We start from the raw sequence: 12,308 nt of genomic DNA on the forward strand, positions 1-12,308 counted from the left end.
TAACCACTGCAATACTGAAGGTTGCACTCACAGCTTTCCAGCAGACATCTATAGCTAATCTATTTACACAATTCAGACACATGGGCATGTATAGATTTCTAGGAATACATCTTGCCACAATTAACAGGAACAAAGTAAGCTTTCAGCAGACCTAACTGTGTGCAGGATCATGGGCACTTCTGCATGTCAAGGTGGCCACTAACTCCAGGTGACCTTTTTCCTCTGCCAGAGGAGCTACTCAAGGATGTGCACAGCTAAATTCAGCTCTCCTGCAGATCTGCTGAAACAAACTTGCAAGCCTTAAACTGTATTGTTTTCATCCACCACAACATGCAAGTCAGAGCCCTAACTCTGATAAATAGAGCAGAAGGGAAAAGAATGCCCCCTTTTTTGTTCCAAGGGAAGGAAAAAATCATGCTACAATAAACTACATTTTTTTTGCATGTGTGTGAGATATTTGCCCTGCCTGTACTTTAAGTCAGACAGGTATGAGCTGCCTATAAGAAGCGTGCAGTTTTGTCAGCATGGTACTGCATTCACGCTACATACCATGTTGAGACAGATAAACTTCATTTGCTGGCACATTTTATTCCCAGGTCACACACAAAATATAACTTACTTTGTTTGCAGAGCACAAAACTAGTTATTAACCATCAGTACAACAAACACCAATATGTCTAACTAATCTCTTGCCAATCTGACATCTCAATTATCGAAAGATTTAAATCAGATACAGATTACTTCAATCACAAAGCACTTCATGGAACATCATTACAATCTATGGAGAAGACCATGACTCTGTTCCTTCCAAATTCTTACTAGGATTTCACAGGCACTGTCCTTTGCTTGCTCATTGTCATTGCAATTTCACCAGCCACGTATTGCGAAGAAAAAAAATGCATCAGTTCTTAATAAACTAAGAAGTACTGTATGAGAGAAACAAGAACTGCATTCAAATTTCAAGTGTCAAATAGAATGGGAATGCATTTATATCTTCAGAAAAGGATTGCTTTGTGAAAATAAGCAATGAAAAGTTATTATTTCCTGAAAAGAGGCAGGTTGCAGACACAAAAGAAAACTAAAGTTTCAGGGAATAAATTCTTAAGTACCTGATAATAATATCTGAGAACCCAGCAAAGCCCTTCAACATAGGACTGTACAACTTTACGACGAAATTTCTCATCAGATGCATCAACATCAAATTTGTTTTTATAGTAGCGTTGCTTCCAACCAGTTTCCCACAACCTGTGTAATAAATATAAATAGATGTCAATACATGTTAATATATGTCAATTTACATTTCTGAATTAAAGTTTAAAGCAAAGTAACTCTCTACTTTAATCCCACTTTTATACTATTTAATACTGATTTAAATGAAAGCATGAAAACTGATACTCAACAGCAAGATAATAAAATCCGATGGCCAACATCACAGAAAATCCACAGAAATTCTGAAGCTATCATCCTGACAAATACATCCTCAAAGTCCTAGTTAGAAGCAGAGTACATTTTCAAAACAAGGGTGGTACTATCAAGATTCTTCAAATTCTTCAGTCTATTATTCCTAGTCCACAATTTCACCTTTCTTATCAGGAATCTACTAGCAAAATTCACATTTGAGTTTTGCTCTTCAACTCTTCCGTTAGAAACAAAAACACTCTTCTCCTTCCTTATCTAAGGTTGTTTAATCTACTGTAGGCCAAAGCTTGTATCTTACAGGAATCTCTTCTCACATCAAGTTCTAACCTCTATTCTTACTACTCCTCCCAAGCAAAGGAGGGCCAGTAACCAAATTATTATTTTATTAATAATAATCACCAACTTTTCTATTGCTGTTCAGACAAGCTATGACTACCAGCAGAATTATCTGCAACTCAGGAACCCGGTGCTTGCTGACTCACATTAGATGAGCTCCCTTTAACAGAGGGATTTTCAATCTTTCATGCCAGAGGGGGATATTGGAGTCAGAAACGCAGTCTCAGACACTATCACACTTCACACAGCTCCCCCTTATGTCTACTTAGGGATGGGGCAGGGAAAACAACCACACGCTCACCACTGACAGACAAGCATTTGAATCCCTCAGTTCTAACGCAACATAATGCCACACTTCAAGAAAAAAGTATACTGTGAAAATTAATGGTAATAATATACCTGAGGCTTCTCTAAGAAAAAAAAAAAAAGAGCAGGGGGAATGCACGTCATGGGCAGCAGCAGGCATCGCCACTTGCAGACTACAAAGTTTTTCTTCCTAGGACACCTATCAGCTCACTACATCTACTGCGTTCCTGATTGTTTGAGAGATGACGTAAATTTTGAGAACAACTGTGCCACAGGCATGAAGCTATTAACATGCACATAAAACTTCCATTTGTTAGCTGTAACAGACACACAGAAATCTTGGGGGAAATTCTGGCTCAATTTAGAAACTGCTATCTACAAAGCCAGTTTTAAATAACAGATTAAGCTCTACTTAAAAGTTTGGTTCAATCATGATGTCATGCTTCAAAAACTGGCCTTCCTCACAAAGCTATCTTTTTTTCATGTGGTACACGCATTTTTTTTCATGTGGTATACGCATTTTATACACGCATCTCAACCTGCACGTGAATTTCAGTATTTAAGTGAACTAGAGTAAAGCAAATTACAAACTGGTTAAATCAGATAATCCCTTAATAACGATTTTAATTTTTATGTATAATCTTTTTCTCAGCAATTCAAAATTTGGCATTATTGCACCTTTAATTTTGAGTTGACCTGTCAGGTTACATGTGTCCTACAGATTCTGTATGTAATTCAGACAGGTCAGCTCAAACTTATGCGTGACACTCTCATAGCACAGTAGATATAGTATATGAAGCCTTTAAAAGTGAACAAAGGTCGCTTTAAACTTATTTCAAAAACAAACCAACCAAACAAAAAACACCAGCCCAAGATGCATATCCTTTAGGTTTTGCAGAAAGAATCTTTTCCTTGCTTCTGTTTCAAGCTGGTTGACCAGTACAGGGATAGTATTTATATTCAACCTGAGCCAGCTCAAAGATGGCTTAAACTGATGAGGAAGTAGAAAAAACAAGGGACATGTTCAGGAGTTTAAGACAAATAGCCAGGCAAGCAAGGACAAGAGCTGCTTGTGCTGAAGTATTGAAGGACAGAGTCAAGAAGATCTGCAGTCCATGCAGAGGACTCTAGGAGTTCCCTGGCAGCTGGATTCCTACATGAGCTTCAAAATCCTTTCCATAAGATGACAACAACAACAACAAACACCCAAATTTGCTAGCTGACTAGAACTATTTGGGCTAGTTTTAAAGTCATTCTAAATACAAAAAGTACTTTTGTAAACAACTTCTACATCCAGTCCACTTATGCATTCATTTTTACTTAGTAATCTGAAAACGACTATTTTATATCTATTTCCACCCTCATCTAAATACAACTTGATACAAATCACACTTTTAAAAGTCTAAGAAAATACATTTATTCATCATTTCCCAATACAATGAAAATCAAATAAGTATTTTTCAATCAGAACAGGATCTGAATATTCTGAGCTATAGCAGATTTAAAAAATTGCAGTTAAATGTAGCATATCCCCAGGCTTGTCAGTACCACCTTTGTGAAAAATTTTGCTACTTATAAATCACCATGATTCATTCATGCTAGTTGCTTTAAAACGAACAAATAAGACGCTTAACGCTTCTTTTAGCATCTCTGCTAAAATTCAAATGCAAAACACAACACTAACATTTATTCTGATATTCGGCATAAATTTTGCTTGATCAATATAGAAAACACAATGACAAAACCAATTCATTCAGATCTGCATATATAATAAATAAAATAGGAATGACAGCCAGAGTATCTTCCCGGAAGATCGAATTGGCTAGATGCAACAAATGTCATGACAACACTACAGTACACTAGTGATCAGTACTTCACAATGAAGTAACCCTTTTCGTTTTCTCATGACTAAATATGTCCCCTGGCTCTACAGAATACAAAAACCCACTGGTTGCGTTTATCAGGACAGTAACTTCAACAAAGATTATAAGGTCTTCACCCTTGACTTAAAGGGTAATAGCCTGATTTAAACCTTTGATAAATTTACACTCACTGGTAATTCACTGTCAGTTAATTCTATTCAAATTCCTATCCTTTAATCATCTAGGGAATAATATTTAAAAATTTATTGCAGCCAAAAATGAGCGTGCTACTAATCAAAGATGGAGGAAAACCTACTGTGATAGCCAAAATAAATAATGCTGTACATGCAAGTGCAACTGAATTTTATGGGTTAAACAGTTCAAAAATTCAACTGCAGAACAGAGGCATTCAGCTCACATAATCAAAGCTGAACAGTGGATGTCTAGCCAATCTAGCGCATGGTCTCAAAGGGAGTAGTGGCTTGCAGGATGAAAACCTGCGCGCATACTAATCTAGATACTTAGATTTAACAGCTATAGCTTACACATCTCACTGGAATTTACTGAATATTCTAACCCTCCACATTAATTACCGGTGGATAAAAAGATCATAGAAAAGCATCTGAAGGCACTGCTGCTCTAAGCTAAATGGCATTAATTAGACTGCATCTATTTCAGCAATTTGCTAACAAAGTGCTACAAAAAATGGCTTCACCTGATATTATCCTCTGGCTCAGGTTCACTGTCACTATCTTCAGCTTTTCGCTTAATTCCTCCTCCCGGGGATGGGGAGCCATCAGAATTGAGGCTGGTATTTGGAGATGAAGTTGTCTAGGGTCATAATTATTACAAATAAATAGAGGGGGGGAAAGGATTTATTAGACATTTTAAATTCAAGTTAAAATTAACAGCTATGTGATAAAGAAAAATCACACTCATTATTTTAGTTCCCCAAAAAATCAAGGCAAAATCTACACAATCCTTAAGCTATGAAGTCAAGCAGCAAAAGAAAAGAAGACATCTTCCTATTAGAAGGCAGGCGCTGATTTATACAGCCAAAAAGTTCATTGTATTTTAGAAAGAAAAAGATGAAACAAACAAGACTGGAAAATGATAAGACATGCCAGTGATACATTCCAATTTTGAAATACAACTGTTGTGTTTAGTCCTACAGCTCATGTTACAACTTCATTTTACAGTGACAGTGAAAAATGCATATGCAGAGGACCATACAAATACTGCTTGTAATTCAAAACTGGCAGAAATACTGTTTTCTCACAACTGATCCTTTGAACTCCTTTTAAATTTATGTATTTTAATATGATAGTCTTAAAAAAAGAGTCCGCCATTTTCGGTTCTACAAAGTGAAGATAAATAGCTGCAATAAAATAAGAATTGGCATTTTAAACAAAACCTCAACAAGTACATAGATTCCATAAAAGAACTGATTTGGTTAACCCATGTGCAAAAGTTTCAAGATTAAAAGGGAAGAATAGCAGAAACTATATTTTAAATAAAGCAAATTATATTTATTCAGACTTAAAAGACAGAAAGTAAATCTTCACGATGAAAAGAACCTTTACTCAGAAATACGTTCAGTGTTTCAATGAAAAATTATGAACAGAAAGAATGTTAACTTTAATAACAATATGACAATTGAGACTGCTAACAGAGCATTGAACTTATTTCCAGTTACCCATCGCTTTCTAATACCTTTCCAAGGTATTAGAAATTAGGTATTACCTACGCAAACACACACGTGCTCTTTAAAAGTGATCTGGGAGACAGATGTTTATGATTAAAGACTGATTTTTTGTTTAAAGCTCTTGCTAAAAAAAAGATACTGGAAATTATACTAGAAATTCTGAGAACTTATTGAAATATAATGGAGACATACAGCTTGGAAGAAAAGCTGTGGTGGGGAATGATACCATATTTTGTGCACGCACTGGTAAATGGCAGCTTGCATCATTTTTCATACATACTGGTCTTTCAGTTTCCTGATTAAAACAAGTTCTTTATACACACATTGATCACTGAAACAAACAAAATGCACACATTCTATGTGCATTTCACATACGCCCTGTCAAGCATGCAAGTCTGGACATGAAAGAACAGCTTCAAGCTATACCTCAATAATTCTCAGCCTGTTTTACTATTTCTTCACAGTACTGAGAGACAGGAAGTCCCCACGGAAAAGTAATAACCAAACAGGTCAGAGTGCAGAGATGTCACAAATTCCAAAAGCAGTAAACAGAAAATATATGTATTAAAAGAACATCTCCAGCTCAGGGAATCAGTTTGTGTCTTGCACAAAACTACTGAGGAAGCTTGTAAAACTATATTCTCAGAAGGTTTGACTCCACAAATGCCAAAGGGGTTTGGTGAGTAGTCACCATATTTGATTCAGATGCATTCATCCCACACCTGCATTCCCTTAACTACTTAATGAGCAATGCTATTTCAAACATTAAAACAAAGAACACAATTTTATTTAAGTAGTCTCACAACGATTGAGTATTAAAAGCCATTTCTCTGAAAAATACATATTTCTTGGTCCGCTTTTCAAGAAGACCTGACAGGTTAGAGAAAACGTTGTCCAGAATTACACAGGATGTGATTATTTTCCGTTTTATTTTTAAATACCTTTAAAATTCTACTTACAGAATTCTGTCTGTCATGCATTCTCATCTCATAGGCAGCTTGTCTAGGGTTACTGATTGCTTGAGGACTGGATCGATTTCCCAGAGCTTGAGGGGAAAACTGACCACCGGGAATAAAAGAAGGATGATCCCTCTAAAAAATAAATACATACTGGTATACTGAAAAAGAAATGTCATCTCCACAGCAATATGGTCATGTCTCAGAATTTTCAGATTAGTACTTTACATAAACAAGCACGTTTCTCTCAGTTTGGTTTAAATTAGTTATGTTTAACAATCCTAGCCAGACATAAGATGACACGTGAGACCCTCACATTCCTGTCATTTATTAATCTCTTTCATAAAGAAAAAAAAAAAAACAAAAAACACTTTTGTTGCTAATGTTCTAGCTGGGCTGAAAGGCACTTTTTTTGGGAAGTGAGATTTCATCTGGCTTACTAGGAACATCGTACTCTTTGTATGCAAAGTGCATAACCTCTTTCATTCTAACAGGGATAATACGAAAATACCTAACTTAAAAAATAAATACAGAATATGTATAGTCCTCTGAGTAGGTATATCACGCACCTTGAAAATTTTGGAAGCTGCACTTACATGAATATCCTAACCAAGAGCAAACCTATGTTGAACCAAACATACCATAACCCATTTTAAAACTATCAGAACACTTCATGAATAAAAGAAAACTCAGTATCTTTCCAATAACAATTGTAAAGAATTCAGCTTACATGGATCAGAAAGGGCAAATGTTCCAACAACAGCTAATGCTTCTCTATTACATTTATCAGATATTTGGCAACACTGATTTACTTGCAGGCAGAATGGGTAACTATAAGTTTGGGGTAAGCCTTGTTTTTTTGTTTGTTTTTTTGTTAGAAATGTGTCTTTAACCAAAGAAAACAATTTAACACAAACAGGTATGCATATTTAAATCTAAACTCTTATGCTACACTCTATCTGCCTAAGCAACACAGTTGCTGAGAAGACTTCTATCAAAACATGGAAAAGCAATTCTTGTACAGTGTTCATGTTGAAGTATTACTAAGTCATCATGAAAGTGCATAATTGTGTACACTTGAAGGACAAAACATACAGGTATCAGCCAGCATATTCAGCTCTCTCCTTCCGTCCCCTTAAGAAGCCTATAATACACAGTTCCTTCAAAGCCCCAGTTTGCAAAAAGCCACAAAAAAAAACAACTAAAAATTAGTTTACACACAGGCCAGAAAATGCCATGATTACAACTGCAGCTTCAACATATTTTCTGAAAGCCACAGTACATATTTTAATTCTTGCTAGATTTTTTGCATTGTGAAAGAAATCAATTTACCTTCATTCTTTTCTTTTTTTCTTTTTGCCGTCTTTTGAAGTTATCCTATGTAAAGAATAAAGAGAAATAAAGTCAAACATACAGATTTCTTGGAAAGATACTATAATCCTTTACCAACAAAAAGACCATAAAGTTTAAGTAATGTTCTGAATAAGATAAAGATCAGTTCTTTTATCTGCAAATCCAATGGAAGTGGGCTAGAAACTTCTACCTTACACTGAAAACCTACAGAAAAAAGTGAAGAGTAGCTGCTTATTCAAAGCCCCATAATTTTGGTTATGACTTATATCACCTACTATGCTTAGGTACTAGACTAAGTTCAAGGTATCGAAGGACTGTAAGTGATAACACACACATAAGCTCCTTGTCTGGACTTGAACAGTTGCCAAAAAAAAAACAAACAAGAGACAAAGTCCTAGAAATGGGAAAAGATGAGGCACAAGGAAAGATCTTGAACCAAAGATACTGAGAACTTGAACAACAAATCAGCATTTTTATTTCAAGAGAAGCATAGACTGCGGCGATTATAAATAAAACATTTTGCCAGCACTGGCAGACCGTTTTTTGATTGGATAGTAAAGACAATTTTCTTTATCCTGTGCTTAATGAATACACTGCAATCAAAATACACGTGCCAAAAACTGCAAGGACAGTTTGCAGAGGCAGACCAAAAGAACAATAATTTCTGAACACATTTAAAATGGCAGGAGGTGCTGCAAGGCAAGAATGCACTTTGAACTATTATTTAGTACTCCACCCCTGCTTGTTGCTTGCTCTTCCACAGGTTGCAGCAAAGTACAGAATAATTCCTTGTTTAGTTTTTGCAGCAGCTATTCAAGAAGTTCCAGGCAGCAACAGAACTCACATACAGCTTTCATTTGCTGTTGCTTGGGATAGCAACCAGAAAAAGAGCCCCTGCAGTCCTGGAAAAAGTAAATCAACTGGAAGCACTCGACTCATTTTCAAATACAGACGAAGTCACTAGAGATAACATTTCTTTTTTCATATTCTATTAGAGGAATGTCACAGTCTAACACAAGTCATGAAAAAAAAAAAAAACACCTCTTAGAATGTAACAAGAAAATTACATCGTCATCTTTTCTCTTTTTGAAAATACTATCTTCAACTTCTCCAACAGCTAACATGATCATCTGGACTCGCTGCAGGTTAACAAAACCACTTTCTGTGAGGTAGCCCTGTAAAATACAAAATAAAATGATTAAAAATCAAAACGATTTTTGTAAGCACCCAGATATTTTAAAAAAAGAAAAAAATTACCCCAGTTTTGTGCACCACGTTTTTATATATGTTAACCAAGCGATCAATTGCTCCCTCCCTAAAAACAAACAAACAAAAGCATGAGACTTGACATTTAAAACCACAGTACCTATACTTACAGGAGAGTGAAACACATTTGTGTATACCTAATCTCTAAAGATGGCAGATGAGGAAGAAAGTCATTTCCAACAAAAAAGCACATGAATACCCAGTCGTCAACACTTCTTTCAAAATCAAAGGTGAAAGGCAAGCTGGCCATAGTGAGTTCTCTTTCTAAATACTGCAACACACACAAAAGACATCAGAAAGTTTTGTGCAGAGAGTTTAAAAATATTATTTATACAAAACAGATGTTGTAACTGCGTCAACATACCTCTCGCAAAACACATAATCGGATGAAGATAAATTCTTGTTCAGAAGTAGGAAGACTGTCTGCAAACTGATCATGCTACAGTAAAAGGCAAAAGTTGCATTACATCCAAGCTCACTTTAACGTTTATCCAGCTCAATTTTACAGTTTACTTTGAAAGGAACTTAAAGAGATAGGTAAGCACAGGTTCTCAAGTTCTTATGCAAGAATATATCTTGATACTTTGTGTATCTGTTAAGCGACTGAGTGTTTTCTCTCACCAGTAGGAAAAAGAAAGCAAACCAATACAAATGAGGAAGTTAAGTTCCACATAGTATTTACAGGCTACAGAACTACAATTTTTATTTAATAATATAAAAGGAAAGCCAGGTAATTCCAGTAACATAATTTGTATTGACAAATTGCAAAACTGACAGCAAGAATAACTTGAGGATCTCAACACGTAAATTTGCTTACAAATTAGAAGAATTTCTAGAAATATCGAAATTCTTACCTTGCCTTGTTTTTCTCTAGGCAAACCTTGACAATCCTTAACCTCGTGACCCATCTGGTTACAAAGAGCACATGGCTTGGGTTTATTCGGTTTAAACTCTTCCCTAATTATGGTGAAGTTTGGTTCATGTGTAGCTAAACCGAGCATAATTAGGTCAGCTACCAATCAAAAGAGAAGAATAAAATACAATGAAGGATAAACAGTTTAGCTCTTTTGAAAAAGAAAAAGCTTAAAGTCAAGTACATTCTAATTTAAGCAAGTGTGAACACAAATACAACAAAGCGAAAGTTGGCCCTTCAGTCTCATGGCCAGTGCTAGATCTTTCCCCAAGTATTAGATAGTTTTCAAAAACTAACAGATTAATTAGATTATGTACACAAATACAAATGAAAGCCTAGACACTACAGCCCAACTCATTAAACTTTCTTATGATGTTTCTTGATAATAAGACATTGCTAGCCAAGAACTCACCGTCAGCCCCACACAGACAATGATGAGTATTCGGGTCATGGTTTGGTTGAGCTATACAAAAGAAAATTACATTTAGCGAACCAAAGTCATGTAAGACAAATTAGTAACAATACCTTAGTTTAAAACAAAACTATCACGTTTATTTCAAGTTTACCTCTTTGTCTTCTAATATAATCCATGATTTTATGTTCTCCTTCACCAGGAGCACTAGCATCAGACAAAATTACCTGTGGAAGATTTACAGATTAGGTAAACAATTTATGCTGCCACAAGTAAAAAAACTATGTAGTTTTTACACTGAATCTGACTTACAAATATCTGAAATCTTAATTTGTAGTGTCAACTAGAATATTATGACATAAAAATAAGTTATTTAAAGAGTTTGAATGAATAGACCTTCATTTCCTCTACTAATTCTAGGATGAAGCTGACAAGTTGATTCAAATACCACTGAAATTATCACATCATTAGCTTCCTGATATATTATTAAGGCAATTGAAATAGGCATTAGGGTTTTCAAATCTCATGTCTGATGGAAAGAATTAAGTCAACTGCTCTCTAATTACACCACTTTTACAGTCAACTTATGGAAAATAAGAGACCACTGCATCTGAATCTAACTATTCTGTCCTCTTGTACAAAGCAGCAAACACAGGGTTGTAGTCAGAAACAGAACTCGATGTAGGTGGAGTTGTTGAGGAACTAGAGAGGAGAATCTCAGTCCAGAAAGCATGAAAGTTGATCATCTGCTGTTGTCCGTCATTAGAATAATAGGGAAAATGTAGTCTGAGGTAGCAAACAAGTTAAAAATAAATAGTGAAAAGAATACATATACAGTGGATCTTGACACTTTTCACCAAGATGACAAAGTATTCCTAAAACACTGTCTCCCATTACATCAAATTGTAGCTCCCCATATCAAATCTTTTCATTGCTTTTAACTGAAATCAAAACAAATGGTGCTTTTAGATTGTATTATTAGGGTGAAACGCATATCTGAAGTCCAGCAAAACGTGCAAGTTTGCCCATTATTAATAACAATGGTGCCAGAAGATGAGATAAATCTGTTAAATTTATACTCTTCAATCATATCCCAACATACCCTGATAGATCACTTAAATGTTCCTTAAGTATGAAATTGTGAAACTTACTGTCAAATTTTTCCACCCCGGGTCACTGTTCAAACGGTCAGCAATGTAATAGCGGAGACATTTAGCAAGATTGTCCATAAACTCAGTTCCCTAAAAAGTGACGGAAGAAAATAAATTAAGCCATCATCCAGACACTGGCAATTGCTGGTTAAAGTGCAAGATTACTTACTGGGGTAATACAGTTGCTGTCAAATCTTTCTTTCACTTCTTCTGGAGGAAGAATGCCACCTAGAGCAATAAAGACATTTTATCATGCCAAAATGTTTTGTGTTCCATATTGGTTTACTTCTGTAAAAACCCAGAAGGCTTCCCTGATAACAATTAACACTTAGTGAAAAATCACTTTGTTTCAAAACAGCTCTTACAATTACATTATCTTCATCTTAAAATAAGCTACTAGTACATGTACAAATGTTGCTTGTTGCTTCAGAGAAGTGATTTCACTACCTATTCTGGTGAAGATCGTGAAAGAAGTCTCAAAGAAACTAAACTTGCTAAGTGAGATAAAACATTAGGAAATTTTCTTACTTATTCTCCCCTATGTTTCCACTATCTATTCACTTGGGGTCCCAAACAGGGTTACACCAACTTCTCTCATCTCTGAGCTTCATAAAGGGTCTTCGTAGTCT

The 12,308-nt window shown here is 35.5% G+C and overlaps 1 protein-coding gene across 1 annotated transcript in view; it reads right to left on the reverse strand.

Annotated features, from left to right (window-relative positions):
* Positions 1-12,308, reverse strand: part of XRN2 (5'-3' exoribonuclease 2) — a 51,429-nt gene that overhangs the window by 31,605 nt on the left and 7,516 nt on the right. Inside the window, exons 5-17 of the mRNA XM_040554297.1 lie at positions 11,849-11,907; positions 11,680-11,769; positions 10,683-10,755; positions 10,529-10,579; positions 10,058-10,215; positions 9,568-9,642; positions 9,341-9,474; positions 9,195-9,252; positions 9,005-9,112; positions 7,917-7,961; positions 6,588-6,719; positions 4,639-4,754; positions 1,110-1,245 (exon numbers count right to left, since the gene is read on the reverse strand). Coding sequence (XP_040410231.1) covers positions 1,110-1,245; positions 4,639-4,754; positions 6,588-6,719; positions 7,917-7,961; positions 9,005-9,112; positions 9,195-9,252; positions 9,341-9,474; positions 9,568-9,642; positions 10,058-10,215; positions 10,529-10,579; positions 10,683-10,755; positions 11,680-11,769; positions 11,849-11,907 — 1,235 coding nt within the window. The remainder of the gene's footprint in view (positions 1-1,109; positions 1,246-4,638; positions 4,755-6,587; positions 6,720-7,916; positions 7,962-9,004; positions 9,113-9,194; positions 9,253-9,340; positions 9,475-9,567; positions 9,643-10,057; positions 10,216-10,528; positions 10,580-10,682; positions 10,756-11,679; positions 11,770-11,848; positions 11,908-12,308) is intronic.

Source organism: Cygnus olor, chromosome 3, assembly GCF_009769625.2.
Source record: "Cygnus olor isolate bCygOlo1 chromosome 3, bCygOlo1.pri.v2, whole genome shotgun sequence".
In the NCBI taxonomy this organism is placed as follows: domain Eukaryota; kingdom Metazoa; phylum Chordata; class Aves; order Anseriformes; family Anatidae; genus Cygnus; species Cygnus olor.